Source organism: Pollachius pollachius (genome assembly GCF_949987615.1).
Source record: "Pollachius pollachius genome assembly, chromosome: 16".
NCBI classification, from domain to species: domain Eukaryota; kingdom Metazoa; phylum Chordata; class Actinopteri; order Gadiformes; family Gadidae; genus Pollachius; species Pollachius pollachius.
Window position 1 is genome coordinate 8671775 of NC_136949.1, and position 23548 is coordinate 8695322.

The window sequence follows — 23548 nt, forward strand, 5'->3', positions numbered from 1 at the left end:
GAAGGACTAGGAGGTGAGGATATAGGATACGAGGATGCCAAGCAGGACCTCTTATGGATGGAGAGAAATAACAGTTTTCTTTCACAGACGATTACGCTAATCTGTCGGCTTGGATTTAGCAGAAATCACCAAAACTTCTTCAAGCAAGCAGACGAGGCTTCATCCTCCTTGAGTGTGTGTGTGTGTGTCATCATCATTAGCCCCATCATAATGAGGAATCTTTGGGGTTAATTTATGTCCACAAGCTCCATAGGTTGTTTCCTGTGTGTGTGTGTGTGTGTGTGTATGTGTGTATGTGTGTATGTGTGTATGTATGTATGTATGTATGTATGTATGTATGTATGTATGTATGTATGTATGCATGTATGCATGTATGCATGTATGTATGTATTTATGTATGTGTGTATGTGTGTGTGTGTGTGTGTATACGCACTACAGCCTTATTTCATTGTGAGAATTGCTTGCCTGTCTCAATCAATGTTGAAAGCGTTTTGCCATTTTCTGTCATTTGTAGATGTCAACTCTCAGCAAACATAGTTCATCATTTGAACAACTAATGAGCACTGAAACATGGACATGCAGACACACAAACACACACACACACTCGCATAAACACATTCACAAATATCGACATACCGATTTGATTATGACATTTACCAGCATTTCAAATGACTGCTGGTCCAACATTTGCATTGGACAGGAATCAATGAGAAAAATGAGTTTCCAATACAACGCACACACAAGGGGGGGAGCTGTACAATGTATGCATGTACGTACTTTGTAGTGACAATAGCGGGAATATTCCTCGCTCATGGTGTTAGCACACCGTCTCACTAACCCTGCTGGTACTGTGACTGGTTCTCTGACAGACAATTCATGATTCAGACGACTCTGCCACAACAGTCAGTCAGACAGAAGGTCTCATCTGCTTGATTTGTGCCACCACAAAGGGTTTCAAAATGTTATCTTGCAGCTTTGTATAACAGTGGTGGATTTGAGCCATGTGCCACACTTTGTGGCGATGCTGGTGGTTGGGGGGCTTGTTCATATTCCAGTCATGTCCTCTTGCTAGTGCAGAAAAACAGCTTGACATCAGTTATTATGTGTGTGTGTGTGTGTGTGTGTGTGTGTGTGTGTGTGTGTGTGTGTGTGTGTGTTTATTATTGGGGAAATGACTGTAAGATCAATATTCCAAAAATGATGTCAGATTGTGTCAGCTGCACATTGATGTGTGTGTGTGTGTGTGTGTGTGTGTGTGTGTGTGTGTGTGTGTGTATGTGTATGTGTATGTGTGTGTGTGTGTGTGTGTGTGTGTGTGTGTGTGTGTCTGCAGGAGTGGTGGATCAATCGGAATATGATGGATGAGGGAAGTGCGATCCAAGAAATGATAGGGATAATAAGCAGCTGACCAACACACACACACACACACACACACACACACACACACACACACACACAGTATAATGTGAACCTCAAGGCAGATGGTAGGCTTTGCCTAAAATAGCTTATAATAAAAATAAAATACAGGAAGAGGAAACAGAATCAATTATATATTCCTTCTCTTTTTAAGAAGCCATTACAGATAACAAATATTCAGTAACGAAATGATGAATCATATTAATTTGAAAAGGCACACATTTTGTTCAACAAAACACATAACACAAAGAAATAGATAACATGGAAAATAGGCCTATCCCATTCACCTGCTGTGGCTCTACACCGATGATGTTTGCAAACTAATACATTATTTGTTATGTTGAATTTGTGTGAACAATGTAATCTGGCTGTTTCTGTGTGTGACTGCCAGCTTTGGCCCAAGGAGCATAGCTAAACAAGCACACTTTCTTAACTGAAATTTGACGGCCCCAATCAGGCATGTCATCTGGGTGAATCAAACTCCAGTGGACTCATGGAAAGGAACAATAAATCAGAGGGCGACACCGTGGATTACCACCGATGTGATAACGTCATGCTGGAAAGACGATTTTTTAGCACGCAGAACGATAAATAAATCCAGAGCGGTGTGAACCGGGCAAGAAGTGCGGAGTAAAAAGCCTTTAAATGTAAATTATTCCAGGTCGTCTTCCTGTTCTTTCCGGTTGTTGCTTTTTAAAAGATTATTACTCCCAACGGCGACAGTTTATTTTTTATTTTATTTTTTTCACTTTATTTTAGGGGGGGCTAAAAGTTTGTAAACCAAACCCCCTGTACGAAGGGTCTGGGGACATCCTTCCCCCGAAGATTTTACATTGATTTTCACATACAAACTAAGCATTCTGGTGCATTCTGACAAAATAATAAAGACAAAAGAGAACATTTCCTTACAAAGACGAATGGGGCCGGGGAACTAAGTTGTGAGGGCCGCTGTAACCCAGTGTCCCATCCTCACGGGAAGGGGGGGGGGGGGGGGGGGGGGGAAGACAGAGACAGTGAGAGACAGAGACAGACAGAGAGAGAGAGACTACATTAGACGTGTTCGCACTGTAACGACTGCCAACTGCACTGTTTTTATCACAAACATGAAGCAAGCATCATGTCCCGAATAAATTCAATATCAGGCCTCGAATCACAACAAATAGAATGCAGGGAGACAGCAGGCAATGGAGAACAGAAATTAATAATGCTCTATAAACAATTAGATAAGTAGGCTACAAACATGTTCTGATGGCAAAAGTTTCTCACACACACACACACACACAAAACAAACAAAACGTGTTCGCACTGTAACGACTGCCAACTGCACTGTTTTTATCACAAACATTATGAAGCAAGCATCATGTCCCGAATACAATCAAAATCAGGACAGCTTGGGCCTACCGTATTTGAAGAGAAGCTCACATCGACGGCCTTTCTGAGTCGCAACCAGGTTAATCACCATTTCATTGAAGTCCGGTGATTTTTGGATGAGGTCCCGCTCAATAGACAGCATCGCTAGGGCGTTAAGCCCATCTTGTCCCGTGGTACTTCGGAGAAATGTTTTGATCCTCTTCAGTGTACTGGAGCACCTCTCTTGACTCTGCCGATGACACAGGGGTTGCAACTCGTTTTGGCTAGTCTTAGACGTGTACTTGGCAACATGTGCGTTTGACAGGTGATCGGCTTACTGGCTGTCTAAAAAAGAGAACTGGTCAACGAGGTCCAAAAACACGGCCCGCTGGAGTGAAGTTGCCGGTTCCTCAGAGCCCCTGAGAGCTAGCTCGTGTGCCCCACAGAACCTAATACAGTCCACAATCCGTGACAGCGAATGTCTGTTTTTCTTTACATGCTCGTTGTGTCTCTGTACGGTGATGCGGTGGCCGTCATCCAGCTGACAGGCAATATTTACTTTGCCCAACATTGAAAGCTTCAGACAGTTTCCAATGTGAGTTGCACTGCATTCATGTTTCTTTATTTTACAGGACAGGCTCCTAGCTAAGCTAGCCGTTAGCCAGTCTTTCCTTTCGAACTAAGAGGTGCAAAATGAACGATTTTGTCGCGTGTCCTTTTGTTTCATCTGAACATCGTTTGCCCGATGTGCCCCCAGTCTCTTTATTTCTTTTTTTTCTTCTAAAGACATCAACGAAAACGGATGAGTCAGTAGATAGTCCACTTCGTTAGGTAAATTAGCGCTTGCCATTGTGGTCAGGTTTTTTTTCACTTTTTTCTCCCGCCTCCAACAGTGACCGTCACCAATGAGAGTCACTGTCACTGTTGGTCTGGGCTATATTAATTTAGCCCAAATGGTCTCTCGATCAAGGGGGTATGTCATAACACCTGTCAATCACGATTGGACAACACCGATTGGATGCTGATTTTCTTAAGCGTGGTCTTAGAAAATTTTTAGAAAGACTTTTCTAAGCCCACACAACACATCTATATGTATCTCCTGTGTTTTTGTGATTATTTGGTGCTGTTGCTTCTCTGTTGCACTAAAATCAACCAATTCTAAGTTTTAGTAATTATTATATTTTAATATTTTCATTAATTTAATAATGTTCTCATGTTTATTATAAAAGATAGGGAGGGCTTAGCCCCACTAGCCCAATGATACCAGCCGTCCCTGGAAATAGGTACAGTACAGGTTCTAAAGAACAGAGCGCCATCTAAATAAATAGACGAGGCTATTTGGATTTCGAAGGTAGGCTTCAGGACTTAACAGCTGTTGGGGGAGCACGTCCCCGCCGTGAATCACCAACTGGTAAATACTGGAGTTAACCAGGATAACCCCGAGCCATGGCAGTGTGTGTTATGTATCGCTCAGGGGCTAATGTTAGCTAGGAAGGGTAACAACAATAAAGGTGACCTTCAAAGGTCACCTGCGGAGCCGTTTGTCACAAAATTATGAGAAGGACCTCATATCAACACTTGGGTCGTCTCTCTAAAGGGATTGTACATCGTCACCCAAAGCATGGGGTCATTGAAATGTTAATTATATTAGTAATGCTTTTTTGGTCATTGTTTAGTATGTTGTCATTAATGATTATGGAGGAGATATTGTGCCGTATAAAACTGCAACAGCGTGTCTCATGCGAGTTGTGGCAAAACAAAGTCTTAATTAGGCTATGTTATTAGCAATTTACATTGATTTAGGATTTTACGATAGGCCTACTACTAATCTTTTGAGTGCTCTCAATATAAGGGAGTATCGTAAACAAAAAATCCAATGTTGCATTCTGATGTTCAGGCCCTATTTCAACTCCAGCCCGGGTTAATAAGACTGTTGTGCTATAGTTGCAACTACAGTAGTGTTTAGGCCTTTTAGACCTTAAATACACTTGTCACTAGCATACACACACACACACACACACACACACACACAAACACATATGTGAAATCAACACTAGGGACCACAGCAGGATATTGGTTTCCAAACTTCATATCCTGTTTTATTGTTCAAATATTATAGTAGCAGCAGCAGCAGCAGCACACACACACACACACACACGTACAGATGGACAGATAGGGAAGACAGGACCTACAAGCTGCACACATGCAAATATGGAGAACCAGTTCATTCACACACACACACACACACACACACACACACTCAGGACAATACTTGTGTGTTACAGGGGAACAAAGGAGTCATTAAGGATCTGGTGACAAAAATCAGGAAAAAAATATTCCTTCGTTTTTTTTTATTGGAGAAATCTCACCGTATGACAGAATCAGCACATTGTGTTTACTCGAGGAGAATAGGAAAAATGATGTGCAGGTGATAGCGTTTACAATTTATTTATGCACACATTTGCTGTGAACGTTGGGTCGGCCGACATGCCTCATGTCAGAGCTGTGTGTATCATGGTGAACGCGGAGGAAAAAGAAAGCGTCAAATGAAATGACTGTTGCTATTGGTGCCAAACATATACATCCATGTATAAAGGGCGTTGACTAAGGAACTTCTAGCGTGGGGTCTTCCTGGTGGCCAGGATACCATGAATTCTGCCCTTGGATTTTGTGCTTTTGTTTCCTTTTTTATTAGTAAGCAAAAAGTATCCTCAGTAATGACAAAATGCTTTCATATTTTTTTTCCTCATCAGTCAAACTTCAAATGTGTGTGGAATAAATGAAATAGCATCGCAACCTATTGAGCTGTTCTGGCATCAAAGCAAATGACACACACGTAGAATTTAAGCAAAATAAATGAAAATGTCTTGATCTTCTAAATCTTTCTTTCTTTGTCATCACCACCATAACCTCCATCAATAAAATATAGAAATAGAGAAAAAAATTTAAACGATTCAACACTTGATTAGCGCAGACAAAAGTCTTGTTTTACACTGGATACGTTCCATCATGACTTGATGATTTTTAATCGACTTCCCCGCATCATAGCCAAGTAACATAAAAAGCCAGATGGAAGACATTGCAATAGCTTGTTGAGAGGTTTTCAGGCAATAACAGTGAATATCTGATTCATCGTCATCGTGGCAGACGTCTTCACCACCGTCGTCATAGATACACACTGGGTTCTGTGGCTTTGCTAACCAGCAACAGTGCTAGCCAAGGACCGAAGTGCTCTTATTACATATGCTTCCGTATGTTAAACCTACCAATTAGGGATGGATCAGGATGTAGCAGTCAGGCTACGGTACATTAACCACCTAGACCATAAAAAGGGAAGATACATCATCCATAGCGTGTGACGTTTGGACGGGGACTATATTTGGTTTATTTTTAAATAGAAATTTCTAATGAATGCCAAATGACGATAGTTTTTTAAATAAGTGTTTGTCCTAATAGAAGGGCCAGTGCTTTTATTAACTCGTTTTCATAGAAAAGGGAGTTGGTATTCAAAGTGTTTGTATACTCTAAGTGTTATAAAACGCATTGCAGAAACAAGATTGACACGTTCCATTGCAGACATTTACTATGGGAGCACTCACCCAACATACATTTCAGCCTGTTTGTTTTAGTCGCTGGAGTGTACATCACTACACTAAAAACTTGAGGGGTTTAGTGTTTTTCATAAAAAATGATTCATAACTTTGGGTATTTGTTTTTTGTTACGCTGCCTACGCTGAATGCAGTTAGCAGAAATGTAGCTACATGCCCAATGCTGGGATCAGGCTACTTTCAATTCAGTCGGTTAGAAACTTCAACCTAAACTGCAATTTACACGGCCTAAACACATTTAGACCAAACCGGGTACAAAAGGAGATCGAAGAAGAGTGTATATTTGAATAAAACGTGTGGAAATGAAAAGGTTTCTTGAACTACAAAATCAAATAAGTCCGAGCTGATACAGGCCCATGCTGGCATAAAATAAAATAAAAAGCAAATGTGATAAAATATCCAAGCCACGGTGAGTTTAAACAGTAGTCACCTTGTCCCAGGAAATGGAGTACCGAACAGTACAATATCCTTCCGGGCACTCCATGACATCCTCTTTTGTTTATCAGATCTCCTAGTGTACTATGTGGGGAATCACATGTTTCAAGACAAAGCCAGTTTATACCAACAAAAAAAATAATAATTCTATAAAAAACCTTCGGTTTTTTCAGGACTCAAAACGAGGATGATCTGTAGGAATTGTATCATATGTTGTCCATGTGGTGCATTGAAGTGCAAACACAATGAACATAACTCATACAGAGCTGTTGTCTCAAACTTTTTGCACTGAATGAATGCATGGTGCCAAAAAACTAAATCAATCTATCAATCAATCAATCATTTCCTATTGGGCAGCTGACACGACTGGATAGTTAGCCTGTTAGCATGAGGGGACAGCATACATGGATACATTTTCTCATTCAACTGGAATGGTCTGAGTGGCTGAGTTTTACTATTTCGCTGGCCACAGCTAGTGTCATCCGCTAGCTTAGATGGTCAACGAACTAGGCGGATCCGTTGGTTTGCTTGCAAGAAGTTCAGATTGTTCCTCTAGCGCCACCCTAGCACTTGCTTTACCGATGACCTCCTAGGTAGCCCGGGCTGGCAGACTGTTTCTCTTGGCGCCCTTGTTTTCTTTTCCTCAGTCTCCTCCCAGTTTGATGCGGTCACTTCCTGCTGTCTGTGGTGGAGTTGGCGCTCGTGTCCAGCTTAGCCGTGCTCTGCTTAGTGTTTTCCGGGGGCGGCACGGCTGCCGTATTAGGTCCGCCCCCGTTCTGCAACGTCTCCTGTTTGTATTGGTTCAGGGCGCGATTGACAGCATCCTCGACTAACCGCTTGCTCACCCTCTGTAGCTCCGCCTCACTGGGCTCTTGACGCTGGTGGCCACCTGTGGAGAGCAGTAAGGAGAACGTTACATTCTGCCCCCCCACACACACACACACACACACACACACACACAATCGAAAGATCACAAGCTACACAGACATATGATTGTATAGAAAGAAAAGGGGAAATCGAGAAAGAAGAAAGCCCAACAGCCCTGAACTAAGCACGGACGCTGGAGTGATCATGGAGCAGACACACAGCTCTCTCTGCAGCTTTTATAAAAGCATAACCTTCCATGTGCAGAGCTTAGAAAATGTGGGTGCATTCACACACACACACACACACACACACGCGCGCGCGTGCGTGCGTTTGAGTACGAAGCCAGCTACACGATTTAAACACTAATCGTGGGATCATTGTAAAACCTATTTTCCCACTCAGAGCACCTCCTTGTTGACATTTGGAGTAACAAATCAAGAGTGTTGCTATAAAAGCATTGAACAACTCTTCTATCTGACTATTTTACAAACTGCCAGAAGATAGCACTAGGAAACAAGCTCTAATTATTTAAAGATCTCTTTCAAATTTGTATTCTGTGTGGGTTTTAAGCAAGCTATTTATTCACGGATTATCTATATTTACAACGGAACGAACATCAATGAACAAACAGCCTACCCGACTCATTTCAATGTCTTCACTGCGTGAATAATTATTGTTAATAAACGATGTGTTGAGCTGCACTCAAATGCATTTAATTAAATAAATAACGTTTTCTGTTTTAAATTATTCACGTCAACACGGAATAAGACATTGGAAAAGTCCCATGAATTCAAGTGTCTGAGCAAACCAGAGAAATATAATGCAGAGTCCTAAGCATGGTTTATGTTTTCATAAAACATATTGTGTCATTATTTCCCCCCTCAAGGGATCTCTCTCGGCTCATAAAGTGTGCAACAGAATAGATGTCTTTTTGTTTTTACTACTCAAGTGAGACCAACAGCGATAATGGATCGGTTTTCTCCAACGCCACTTTCAACTCAATTAAAGCTCCCCAGAGGAATTGACTAACTAGTGGTTTCCATCATCCAGACTACGTTTACAGTAAACTCCCCGATTCTCTGTTGGCCCATGCGCAATGGTCATGAATTAAATTGGCTAAGTCATAGCGAATTACACTCAAATGCACAGAGGTTGTTTAGCAATTTGTTAATGCATCGGTTATCTGTTACTGTGACTTGTATAGTGTGCGTCGTAGTATGTAGATTGTACTTCACTCAAGAAATGTCAGACTCGTTAAAAGTCATTGATAGATGGGTCAACGTTTGAGTGATTGCAGAAGATGCAACTCCTTGGGAATATTTAAAGCTACGACGGGCAGGATTTTTCCAATTGAGTGATAAATACTGAAGATTGTAGTGAATTCCTCTGTCACCTGCTTGGAACAGGAAACGGATGGAAAAATGGACGTTGTTTGGCTGCAATATTTACTTCACCTACTTTTTAATTCATTTAAAGCTGTCCTTTACATTTATTAGTGTTTCACTGTATTTGTTACCAAAAATGGGCAGATTTTGGTGTAAAAAAGACCTTGCATTTACATTCGATGTGTAAAAATAAGTAACATATATATATAAATTATAGATATAGATAATCATATAATATAGATATAGATTAATATATATAATATACATTTAAATATATGATATAATTCATAATTTAATAATGATTTCTATCTATGGTTTTAATAATCAATGTATGCAAAGGCGAAGAAAGAGATAAATGCTTTTAAACTAGGTTAAAGGTTGATTAGAGGCTTGTGGAATGTATAATCAGCATGTAATTACTCACAATCAATTCCTGAGCAAGAAGACACTTTTGATTGGTGTGCAATTATAAACGTTTTTCATACTTTTCTTGAAAGATTTACATGAATTACTGCAGGTTCCTACTCTGTAATTTGAACTATTCAATGATCGGATTTGGTAACTATATTTGAGTGCATTCCTTTGATTACACCCAGGATAGAAATCAGGGCATCATTGTGAGCTTTTGAAGGATGGCTGGCGTCACTGGTGATAGCAATAGTGATCGAGAGGGGCGTCGCGGGACGGGGGGAGACATACTTGTGCGTTTGGAACGAGTGAGTGGGCTGCGAGCCAAGTCTGCAACACAGAACATAAACACAGATTGAAAACACTCAATTGACCAAAACAAAGAGCAAACCAAAGACATAACAAGCAAAGGACATACCAAGACATGTTTTCACAATATTAATATTGCTCTAATATTATATAATTCTTCTTCAAAATGCAACCAAAGTTCAACAGCTATGGATACAGTTGTCTGTCCCTATTCTTTATTTATTTACAACCCACCTTTTGTTACCCCTCTCTATGTTACGTTTTTTTTGCTAGCTCTGTTGTCATGGTGACATTAGAAACCAAGCACTTCAACTTTTAACAATCCATGTGGTTGTGACATCTCAGTTCCTGTCATTAATGCGCAATCTGCTGCTCAGTCTCTCCATCAATATGGAGAGACTATCTCTCCGTATTGAGACATCGAAAGGGAGAGATACAGACACAGAACACAAGGTATCTCTATACACCTGCTCCACAAACCATCCCAGAAATAACATATAGAAATGTGTGTGCACGGTGTGAATGTAAGTGATATTGGAGAGATCATCTCTCTCCATATCTCTCTCATCCGCTTGCGGTCTGCGAACAGTCGATCACTTTGCCTCGCTCTGTCCCTCGCCCCCCCCTCCTCCTCCACCGTCTGCCCCTCTCGCTCCCCAGCCACACTCACTGGTTTAATTCCCCGCTTCACATCAATTTGTTGTTGTATTTTCTGTTGCATCCAGCTTGTTTGTCAGCATACATCCTTTCAACACACACACACACACACACACACCAATGCGGTGTGTGTGTGTATGTGCTAATGTGTGTCTCCCACAAGCGGCGCCAGACAGACCGGCTAAATGCACCCGGCGGCCTCGCCTGGCATGCTAATGAAACCACGCCGGCTCCCCGGTAGCAGAGGCTCTCCGTCTCTCTGTGCCTTATCAGACACAGTCATTGTCACTCTTGCACTTTAATCCCTGGTTTTCGGTGCTCTGCTTCCTGTGACATGGCATTACGATTGAGGGGAGATGTGTGTGTGTGTGTGTGTGTGTGTGTGTGTGTGTGTGTGCGTGTTCATGTGTGTGTGTCTGCGTGTGCGCGTGTACAGAGATTGAACCATGGGCGTCTTGCATAGCATCTGACCTTCTAATGCAGTACTTTTCCTTCTCTTTACCGTGGTGGCTGCCTGCTCTCCTCTGCTGTCAGGTCCCGCCTACATCACTTTAGCAGAATTGATTGCCTAACAATTCTACTCAACCCCCCACCCCCCCGCCATCTACTGTCATTAGATCGGAGCGTCAATAGCGTCAGCTATTCGGATCGCTTGCCAGTGGGGCTCAGTGAAGTCCTGAACTTTCCACTGTGGAAAAACAACACAAGAGCAGTCCCGGGAAGAGGAGCTTGTGGATTGGCTGACGAGACGTGCGTCTTTTGCTGCCTGCAGTGCAGCGAGAGTTCATCTGAAGGGTCTCGCCCTTTACAAAAACTGGGCTGTAGTGGACTGGAGGAGATGCAAGGTGTGTGTGTGTGTTTGTGTAGGGGTGTGTGTGTGTAGGGGTCTGTGTGTGTAGGGGACTGTGTGTGGGTGTGCAGTTGTGTGTGTGTGTGTGTGTGTGTGTGTGTGTGTGTGTGTGTGTGTGTGTGTATGTGTGTGTGTGTGTAGGGGTGTGTGTGTGTTGTAGATGAGGAATTACAAGGACAGAAATAAATGTGAGGGGGGGCTTAATGGAGGAGCAGCTTCCTGAGGAAATACCAGAAATCCTCTTGCACTCTCAATAACACACTAACACACGCACACACATACACACACACACACACACACGCGCATGTGTGAGCATTGCATGTGTTACAACAGATAAGCCGTCCTCGTGCCCTTCCATATCCCACTCTGCAAACACGGCATACATTAATAATCACTACCATGGAAACCCCTCATTCACCCACACAGGCAAGTGGGTATCAAACGCTGACACCACGCCGGTTGTGTTGCCGTACCGCGGGTTAGCTGAGGGTGCAGTTAGCCACGCGGCTTAGGGGGGGGGGGGGTTCAATGTTTCTCCAATAAAAAGCTTAACGCGTGCGGAAACTAAATGGATCTTAGTAATAGGTGGAGGAGGGGCCTTCACTCTGCGGCTCATCAGCAAGGTGAGGCTGACTCAGACGGAGGCCAAAAGACCCCCCCCCCCCCCCCCCAGGCCTGCTGGGGGGGGGGGGTCACCGTGGAGTCGATGGTTCAGCTGGTACCCGGTCTGGTTGGGGAAAGGTTTGATTGCGGACTGTGCCTTGGCGAGGAGGGATCTGACTGCTCTCTGGGGACAAACGGGTCTATTCTCTGCCTCTCCTGGAAGGGTCCTGTTGGGCAGACCCAGCAGGCCAAAGAAAAGCTTCACTGTGGTTTGTGGCGGTGTGTTTAGTCTTTTTTCTAGTTTCACAGAATGGGGACGAGCACGTGTGTGTGTGTGTGTGTGTGTGTGTGTGTGTGTGTGTGTGTGTGTGTGTGTGTGTGTGTGTGTGTGTGTGTGTGTGTGTGTGTGTGTGTGTGTGTGTGTGTGTGTGTGTGTGTGTGTGTGTGTGTGTGTGTGTGCGCGTGGCGAAAAGTAACCAGGCAGTTTGGAATTTGGCGGCGCAACGAAAAGCCCCATGACTGGCGACCATTAGCTCAATTTGACTGTTAGAGGGTGAGTGGTGGTTTAGAGAAGAGAAAAAAACTTCATCTGGCTTGTTGGAGGGGGGAGGTTTTCTTCCATGAAGTCAGATTTGCGAAGGCCCTCTGCAAGTCACATAGTAATTACAGTAACTTGTACTGGAGAGAATGCTTTACATTCTGTACAAGCCCTGGCCAGAGCTGTGAATGAGTGGTGATGCACCGTGCCAATAACCGGCCGCACTCTGCAAACAACCCGCGTTAAAGAGCTGAACGTTACGCCGATGGCTGGCTCCGAGCTCCACAGACAAGCGCGTCCGCCAGCAAAGCAGGGGTATGACGAGCGCGTGCCTCTCCATAAGTTAAGTCACGGCACGATGAAAGAGTCCCTAGCCGCTCTTATGATCAGGCTGGTCGCACGGAGCTTTGATCTCAGCTGCAGCCCGCCCGGCTCTGGTTCTCCTCGGCCCGGGGGACGACAGATCATCAGCTACTCAGCAGTTTTGGGGGGCGGTGACGTAGCCGTGGTGACCTAGTTCACAAGGCTGGTCTAGTTTGTGTTGATTTGGTTTATTCTGCTCCTGATGCTACTGGCCATCGGGGCCCGGCATCTGTGCTGCGCTAATGAAGGCAAGGCACGATGAGAGAGGGTGAAGGGGAAGGAGAGGACACGGAGGAAGCATGAGGGAGGAAGAAATAAGGACATGATGAAGTGCATGAGGACCGACAGAGAGAAATAATGCACGAGAGAGAGAATGATGAAGGGACGACCAGATGGAGAGAAAGATGGATTGGTAGTGGTGAACCAAGAAAGATGGATGAATAATAGTAGCTGAAGATGGAAGCAGTGAGAAATATAGAGAGATGGGACAAAATAAAAACAAATAAAGTAAGCAGTACATATAGAGATCGTGGGGAAGTAAGAAAGAAAGACATGATGGTGAATAAAGGAAGATAGCGAGACAAACCATTGCGAAAAAGGTTCAGGGAAACGCCATCTTTGCCCTCCCGAGTGACCACTGTGCTACACGCCTCACCAGCCATGCTGAGCTGTCACCCATCATCACTCATCGTCGTCTCCTTCTCCTGGCCCTGTCTGAAGCAACCTCCTCGGGCCCCCTGCCTCTCCTCACTGTGTATTCATCTATTAATAGATATCACAAACACAGACACACACACACACACACACAATGCATCTCGTGTCTCCCACTGGGCTGATTATTTATCACACTTGTATCCCAAACAAACCCACCCTGTGTGTCGGTTTAGGAGCCCGTTATTCTTTTCCCCCCCACTTAGTAACCCCCAGCTACTCGTGACCCAGAGTGATGAGTTTACAATGCGTTTGTCAGGGTGAGTCCAAATGCCCCATCCGTCTGCACCGTCACAGCTCCGTAGTGCCATAATACACGCCCCACTGTGCGTGAACTCAGTGTAGCCTAGTTTGACCGGGCTCAAACCCCCCGTCTTGATATATTTCTGTGAAGAAATCCCCGGCGACAACAACAACAACAACCACACCCTCACGCTCGCTTGCACCCACTCAGAATTATTTCCAAACATGCCCACAGAAATGCGCCTGAAAACAGAAATCGATATTAATACACCATAACCGGCACGTCCCGCTACAACAAACGGACCAATCTCGACCCTGTTGACCCCATTAGTGTGGAGATTAACTACGGCCACGGCAATCAAATGCTTTATGGATTAGGATCATAAATGGAATCGATTGCTGCAAAACTGAAGTAAGTGGTCCGAGATTAGAGCCCAGATGAGAGAGGAACAGACAACGTTCCACCTCGGGGCGTGTCTCTTGTCTGGGGTCCTCGCCTGAAGGCAGGTGACAGACCCTGTTTCCCCGATAACATGGTGTGTTAAAACAGAGGTGCAGCACCCCCCCTGAGGGGAGTCGAAATGTAATCGCTCTCCGCAACTTAACTCAAGCCCACAGCGGTGTCGTTCACCGAGTTGACAACAAAGTTAGTCCACTAGCGTCACGATCGCATGTAATGGCCAGTTATTGTACATTTGAATTGAATCAATTTGACTGTTTTGTTTCTTTAATGTCTGACGACAACTGGTCCCCACTCAATGAGCACTTCAAACCAATATGATCAACCATGTCTCAGCGTCCCCCCGAGAGCACGCGGCAGGCTCGTGAGTGATTTCACTGTGTCACGATCCAATCCTGGAGGATCAGATGACATTGCCTGTTTACCGAAGGGCTGGTCTCCCGTTTCAACATTGATAACGTGTCCGATTATAGAAACGCAGTATGAACGGTTGGCATTTCCAACGTCTTTTAACCTACCGAGGCTCACGGTAAACCCGTTGGGGGAGAGATGGCAAACGGAGCCTCCCTATGGGGCAGTGACTCAGATGTGGAAGCCAGCGTGATGAGCCTCAATGTGCTTATGTGAACAGAAATTATGCTCTGGGCTCTAAACTTAGGCCTCCTTAAAAAAACGCTCTATAAACTGTATGTGGGAAAAAAAAAGAATGAATCACAGCCCAAAAATAAATGCTTTTTACGCATCGAATTTCATACTGTGCTGCGTCAGACATACTGAACAGAGGGAAAGAACCAGCACACTTTCTTCTCAAGGCCTTCCATAAATTAAGGCTCTGAAAAATCCAGGTAAAGACCGAAATAAAACAAACACCCACATCCAAAGCCTGACTCATCACAAAAGGAGGCTGTGCCAGCGAACTGTGTCTTTATCACTCATAACACATGCATTATCAACGCTGCAATTTACACACACACACACACACACACACACACACACACACACACACACACACACCTTATGGCTTCATGTGGAATGTCAAAGGTTGAAGGCAATACGTTTTTGTTTCCCATGAGAAGACATTTATCTTATCTTGTTACGGTGACACAAGGATCAATCACGTGGAAACTAGATTGAAGCATGGGAGCGGAAAACAATAACGACATATTGGGACTACTAAAACAAGGCACTTCTAAACGGACGACTAGCGCACCATGTGTTACTCTGGCTGTCTAAACACATTAGGGTGCATGTGTGTGTTATGGGTGGTTGTGTGTTCAACACCCGCACTGAGTGCGAACAACGCTGCATGTCGCCCTGTCTAATCAGCAATGGTTGAATTCTCACACACGCACACGCACACGCACACGCACACACACACACACACGCACACACACACACACACACACACGGCTAGCCTATGACCTGATCCCTGGTGGTTATGCCCCACCGTACTCCTAAATCTGCCCCGACCTTCCTATCTCGGAATAAATCTCGTTGCCAATCCCCAAAAATGGATCGATCTTACTCTCTCCCATGTCCCCCCCCCGGCCCAGAAGTAGGACACAGTGGTCTGGCTGTGTGGAGCACTGTGCAGCTGTACCCGGAGAGAGAGAGGGGGGGAGGGGGAGAGAGTAAGAAAATGGCAGTGGTAAAGGAATAAACACAAACCGAGAACCAGAATGGGAGCTACAGAAAAACAAACGGCAGGCAATGAGAAAAACAGACTTGTGCGTTTGTATCTCGGAAAACTAGGTTTCCCAGGAGGTACCTCAAGTTTCCCAGCTACAAACACACAGCTTTTGTTTCCCAGCAATACCCGCTCTCTCTCTAGCGATAGTGTCAAAGTCTGCATTTACAACCGGACGATAAAATTGAGCACAGTGTGTACACACAGGCCAGAGCACAGCTAACACAACACAGAGACATGAACGTCATAAATGACAGGTGAGCCGTATCGCTGTTGTTGTTATCAGCGAATAATCCACAGCTATTACATGAAAGGTGAATCATAAAAAGTGATAAATGTGTTACTTCATAGTTAACAGATTTGACTGCTGTGCTCAGGGTTGGGAGAATGGTGATACATTTGCATCGTGTTTACAGCGTTCAAGTAGCCTACCTTCAGATAATACATTTCACTGAACACCCATCTGAAAAAATAAGCAGGTTCCACTGCATTGTGTTGTCACTTCTTTCATGGGAAATTATCCATAAAGCCATCCATCGTCCCTTTTCTTTGACTTCCTCTTTCACACCAGGGAAATACAAGCGGCCTGAACCTGATTAACTGAATCTGAATGTGGCAGAGCATATGTAAACAGCTGCAAAGGGGTTCAGACCACTTTGATATGGAATCCGTATAGATCTGAAACATTTATGTGGTCCGTCTTAAACTACCATCATTCTCTGACAATATGCATCACCGTGCTAGGGTGGGACATTTGGAAAGATGGAAGGCCTTCGAAGTGTTTGGTGTGAGGCAACTCTTTGAGTTGTTTGGGCTTCATTATCTAGCTAGAAATGACAAGTTTTGCTTCTGTGCATTATGCCATCTTTTCGACAGGACTTTATGTGTCTCACAGTGACAACGCACATCACTTACTCATGGATGGGAAGATTTGGAGTGCTTATTTGGCGTGCAAATTACCACGCACAATCTTTGTTTGTTAGTGCAGACCCCTGGAGTCATTACAATAATGTGAACAGCCGGATAAAAGGGGGCATCCAACATGGGAAGAGCGTTGTAATTGGAATCTAGCGTGAACTTAATCTAATTAACGTCCCTTCTAATTAATCCCTTCTTTCGACCCCAGACAGGCAAGGACCTGTGAGTGTGAGGTTGTGATATTCTTTGTCAGGATGTTGTTGATAATTTGCCTGAATCCATAGCTTCCTGGGTCACCCTGGGAGTTAATCAAACAGCTCGATTCCCAGATCACCACACAAAAACCCGGTGACCAAATGCCCTGCAAGTGTTAAAAGTGTCAGGCTTGGCTCTACACAAACACTCTACGACACTGGGTATAGGGGCACAAAGACAGGAAAACTAATCAAAGATCCAGCCCCTGAAACGTGCGCACACACACACACACACACACACACACACTCACACACACACAATTACTTACTTCACGAATCACATATTAAAATCAGACGCGTTTCATTACTCAATACACAGGAGAGGACAAGCTGGTCCACCAAGGTCCCAGAGCAAACTCACACCACATCCACGCTAGCTTACAGCTCTACACAAGGATGATGAACTACACCACCAGAACTGAGCCTCGGCACAATAGAGGGGTGGTGGCGGCGATGAGGGTGGCGGTGCCTCCACAGTAGTGGTCTCTGCCTAATCTGACACAAAGACACATACTGGTATCACACAGAGCTCCAAAACAGTAACACCCTTTCACAAATCCACAGGGCACCACGGAGAGACCATAAAAAGGAGCTATAATCATTAAATTAAACAGCCATCATCGTCATTCCAGCACACACAAACACAAAAGAACACTTACTGATTTTCTCCTCCGTTTGGTTGAAGGGAAAACAGCATAACTGCCCCATGGCGCCTCCTCTCCTCTCCTCTTTCCCCCTTTCTCGTTCTCCCCCCCCCTTGCTAGACCGCCAGCCGCAATGTTACGGTCGGCTCCAATCTGACCGTCTCCCTCCTCTCTCTCCCGTGTCACTTGCTGCCTTGCTCTCCCCTCTCTCCCCCTCTCCCTCTCTCTGTGTGCGCGTCTCCCCCACCGACTCGCGCTCCTTCGCTGTGCCTTAAAGGACAGACGGCGGATCAGAGCACGCAATGTGTCTTCTACCACTCCGCAACGCAACGGCGCTCCCAGTCAGAGCCAGGGAACAAATAAACGAGAGAGAGAGAGAGAGAGAGATAGAGCGAGTGACTCCGTTCCTGCTCCACTTTACAGACACACAGGGAGGGAGGGGGAGAGAGGGGGAGGGAGAGAGAGATAGAGTAAAAGAGAGGGGAGAGAGAGAGAAGAGAGAGGGGGTGTGTGTGTGCTAGTGTGCACGTGCAAGGATGAGCACGCATGTGTGAAAGAGAGGAAGTGTGTGTGTGTATGGGGGCTGGTGAAAGGGAGATGCATGTTGCATGTGCGTGTGTGTGTGTAAGATAAAAAGGAGTGTGTATGAGGGCAGCTGAGCGTGTGAAGGGGGAAAGGGGAGGGCTGAATAGAGGAGGAAGGCTGTGCGTGTGTGTGTGTGTGTGTGTGTGTGTGTGTGTGTGTGTGTGTGTGTGTGTGTGTGTGTGTGTGTGTGTGTGTGTGTGTGTGTGTGTGTGTGTGTGTGTGTGTGTGTGTGTGTGTACGCGCGCAAGTGAAACGTATATGCTCTTCACATGGCTTGTAATGTAATTGGAATGTGTGGGATCATTGGTCTGGATGGAGGAAAATAATTGTATATTATTCATACATATGTGAATGTATTCAACTCTGGCGGAATTTGTTGGAGCATTAAAATAATATAGCTATTACCATGTGACGGCTAACACAAATCCGCCACCGCACACCGTGACAAAACAAGGAAGGAGGAAAACATGTCCACTTCAATCTCCCATGATCTTGAACTCCATCAACATCTGTATTGCTTTAAGACCGTGCAGAGCAACATCAATTAAAGCAAAAGCAGTTCTCCACCTCAGGCCCAGAATTGTCCAGGTACTCCATAGACGAGAACATAGTCGTGGTTTACCTCCTCACTTATCCCCCTCAGTCTCCTATTCCTCTTTTTCCATTAGTCCCAGTCCCTCTCCTTTTATCTTCTCCTCTGTGTGAATACCCATCTGTTTCTCTCCCCTTTTCTCCTCTATTCCTCCTCTTCTTCTTCTCAACCACTCCTTCTCTCCGCTGCCCCCTGTTGCGTACAATCGATCAGGTCACACTCATTGATTTTCCGTGTAACTGAGTGTGGGATTACTGAGAAAAAAAATCTGGACCTTCCTCACACCTTTTTCTGAGACCTCAGCAACAGTTGCCTCTAGCAGCTGACCAGCAGTCTCAAACACACACACACACACACACACACACACACACACACACACACACACACACACACACACACCAGTGGCCGAGCCAACATGCCTGGTCAGTGTAATTAGCCTAATGAATGCTGTGCTGCAATAGCCTGAGCCAGACAAGCCGGTATGATGCAGAAATCCTGTACGCTGCATTCATGAACAATCAATTACAGGTGTTCACCGCAGGTTAAACTCTTTATAAAACAAGCAGAATATAGAAGGAAATACAAATACGAGAAATGTGGATGAAACTACCATATCATTTTTTTTTTTATCCATAAATAAATTAAAATGTCGACTAAACAGTTGCACGATTTTGTGATTCCATGATAGGTTGGATAATTACACGGCATGTATGGTTGACTTATGTTGATTTTAAGAAGATGCTGAAGGATATTTTCCACCTTTAGTAACACAGCTATTGGGACCATTGACATTAAAAAAGGCTGCAGGGTTCATATCCCCTCGCCTTGGAGACAAAGCAGGTGGGAAGCGATGAAATGCATGGCATGCACGCTTTACTTAAGGCTTTCAAAGTTCCTTTGGTTGCCAACAGCTGAAAGGATTTCAGCATTAACTAATCCCTATATGCTTCGCTAGTGAATCGCAACACACTTTGTCGTCAGCCTCTTCTTTTGAGGTTGTTTCATCCCTTGTGACCTTTACGACGAGAGAGACGTGTAGTTCATTAAAATGTAAAAGTCTATAAAGTCCTAAGCGGTCCGTGTTTGTACACAAGAGAAAAGCATACGGTTCTCTTTAAAAAAGGAAGAATGAGTTCCAAGGAAAAGGGATATGCTCGTTTTCACATGCCAAAATAAACAACGGTTTTGCATTTCTGCAACTCGGCTGTAACTGAAGGCAGAGGAGCCACAAGCACCACACAATTCACTCACAGCTGCAGTTACAAATAGTACGCTCAGTATGCTCAAAACCACACACACACACTTAAGAACAAACACACTATTAAGCAACATTGTCACACTTGTGGCCATTTTCAAAGATCTTTCCGTGGATGAATTTGGATATTGACTTTGGATACACAAAGACTGTTGGGCCCAAAACAACACAGTTTGAAGTTCCAGCAGATGAGGCAAAACGGGTAGAATATACACAATGTGAATGCTATTTACATTCCATTGTATACATGCATTGAAAAAGCAAAATCTAGTTTCTACGGTTCATTGCAATTATTTAACAAATATAAAAGAAAAAGTATATGCGCACAATAAGTATGACAATATTAATCGGTCGATCGGGGTGTACATCATATCCGGTGTGGATTTTTCACATGAAAATAAATAAATAAACAACCTTGAATTGCTAAGGTGGATCAATATTAATTGCATGGAAAGGCCTCACCACACCACCGGCCTGTGTGGAAGATGAATGTGCTCTGTATGAATAAATTACTGTAGGACTCGAAATAGCACAATGGAAGATACTGGTGTAGACCGCCATCTGTAACCCAGTTGACCTTGAGCTTATCGGGGTCAAGGTGAAGGCAGTTGACCTTGGCACGCCGAGGAACAGTCACAGCACACCATGACATGGCCACCACACAGCAGCATGCAACAGGAAAGGATTACTCATGTATAGGCCACAGTTTGAGAGGGCGAGAGAGGAAGAGACAAAGAGAGAAGGTGAGAGAGGGGGAGAGAGAATCATACAGTGAAAGAGAATGTAAGAAAGAGAGAATGAGGGAGAAAAAGCAAAAACAGAGTAAGTGAACAGACAGACAGACAGACAGACAAACAGACAAAGAGACAGAATGTATGGGCCGATAACGGTGACTTCAATATCCTTACTAGTCCTTTTCATTATTATCTACAGTATGTGCACCTGGGGAGGATATTGACACAAACATTGAACAAGCAAAGCAATAATAGGATCACACAGGGCGATGGTGGTGACGGGGTGTGATTCATCGCCAATAACTTCCTGAGTCGATTCAATTCCGATTAACAAGGGTCCGATTGGATTCAATTTCCGAAACCCGAGTAGATTCAGTAAGGGATATTTCAGTTACAATACCAACTAGATCGTTGAGAACTTGTGTTGTAAATTGTACAAGGATACCTTCTAACCGGTAGCATTATTTAGAGGATTTATATTTACATTAAGAATTCGACCCAGAGCATATACATAGATGCACTTTTTAATAAAATAAAATTACCAACACACTGCAGAAGTCAACACAATATAACCAATATAACCAAAGGCTGGCCACGCGGGACTCACGAGGACAGCGCTTCAAGCATCCACGTGAAAAGCTGTGTATAAATGAGTAATCTCCGGGGGGGTCCCAGCGGCTCGCCCTGCTAGCGCTAACCCTGCAGGCAGTACGCCTTGTTGCGAACTGGGTGTCGATTCCCACCTGTGGTTCGATGCTACATGTCGTTTCCTGTCCTCCGTTGCCGTCCTTTCCATAAAAGGCACAACAGAGCCCGTAAAAAAAAAAGGAAAATGAAACAAAAGATTGATCGCCGCATTTTATAAATCAATACTGGATCTTTTTAAAATGAAAATCTATTTTTGTAAACCCATCCCTAGGCTTTAAACCAATGTCACAAATAGCTTGCTGTTGTCGTTTGGTTTGTCCTTTTTCTTCACTGAAAACAGCTTACTCAACTCCATAGAACATATCGTCTGTATTCCTTTTAGATTGTATTCATCGATCTGCAGATCAGATACTTTGGGGGGAAAAAAACGTGAAAACAATAGCAAACACATCAGGACTATTAACATCTAATGATGACGGGCTCCAAACGGTCTACCATTACACCGGCACACGCACATAAACTCATCTCATCACACAAGTATACGGTTGCACGGGTTAGGCCAATCAATAACCGCACGACTGCACCGTATCCACCATTGGTAATAGCCTTGCCCAGACTTCCAGCCTCCATCTCCTGTCATATCGTGATGACATTTACAACGTTGATCACGACACACAGCCATATTTCATGCTTCTCCTTTTGCTCTTTTTTATCTTGCTAGCAATCCGTCAATGCACCCTTTACATACTGAAACCGTCTTGTCTCAACCCATCCATCTCCCCCCCCCACACACACCCAGCCTCAGCCCATCCCACTTGCTGAGACAGAGCGTCTCGTCTTCCCCGGAGCCTTGGCGGGAGACGGAGGCTGAGTCAGGGAGACTTCATCATCTGTCCTCCGGTGGACAAAGACGAGGCCGCTCAAGGCCAGGGCAAGGCCAATCAACTGAAAGCCCCAAGCCCTAATTAAACTGTGACCCCCCCCCAGGGTGCCAGCGGGGAGCCTTGGCTTGCGTTTCCACTGATGGGAATCACGTGCTGCCGTCCACCGTTAAGTCCCGATGTTCGGAGGCATTTGTATGTATATATGTCTTATATTCAAGCTGTGTGACACAGACCCCACCGTCAAAAGCCACTGCAAAGGAAATTAACCACAGCAGTACTATAGTACTATACTTTTTCCCGCGGAGACCTGACCTCCTGAACTTTTTTCAGAAACCTCTCAACCATGGTGGTGGAGTGAAAGCCCCCTTTGCTGCCCCAGGGAGCAAAGACAGTCAGGTGAGCAACAATGGGACATTGTTGATGCAGTGTGAGGGAGGAGGTCACACACTCGCAGGATGTTGCATGTGTGATTAAGTATACACACAAGCTAATGAAGCTATTAATAAATACTAACAGGGTGATGCATGACGGCAATGAGAAGATGGAAGCGGGAGGGGAGGAAGTGTTGGGTGGTTGCTTCTTAATTTATTAATTGGCATGTACGGTATATACACAGTTAAAAAACGAGCACATTTTGTGTAAAAAAGAAAAATCCTAGCATAATTAAATAAATCTCAAATAAGCAGAAATGTGTCTAGAATAAAAGAGCATAGTATGAAAAAAAATGAAAAAATATAAGAGAAACAGGAGAGGAAGGAGATCTCCAACCTAATTTGTTGGTTGCGGCGGAGTCTATCTCTTTTTAGTCGCTTAAACTGTCAGCGCTGGTGCTTGGATTCTCCCTGGCCACAGCACTTCCCATTTAATCACCATCCCGCTCTTCCTCTAGCTCTCCCTCCTTTTCCTCCCCTCTTTTCAGTTTAATCTCTCTCTCTCTCTCTCCAACTGTCCCTCACTCATGTGTCCGTTTAATCTCACTTGTTCTCCTCTTTATCCTCTTCGATCTTTCCATCTCTTTTCTTCCCCATGGCACTCCCTGTCCAATCTGTGTCTGGGCTCTCTTTCTCAGAGCCTTTAGTATGCAGTCTATAGTCATGGGGGAAAGCCCTATTATTGTGCATATAGAACGCCCTGAAATGCTGC

The 23548-nt window shown here is 44.4% G+C and overlaps 1 protein-coding gene across 1 annotated transcript in view; it reads right to left on the reverse strand.

Moving 5' to 3' along the window:
• Positions 1-5085: 5085 nt before the first annotated feature.
• Positions 5086-23548, reverse strand: part of akap7 (A-kinase anchoring protein 7) — a 30380-nt gene continuing 11917 nt past the window's right edge. The window contains exon 9 of the mRNA XM_079753769.1: positions 5086-7699. Coding sequence (XP_079609895.1) covers positions 7479-7699 — 221 coding nt within the window. The 3' untranslated portion in view covers positions 5086-7478. The remainder of the gene's footprint in view (positions 7700-23548) is intronic.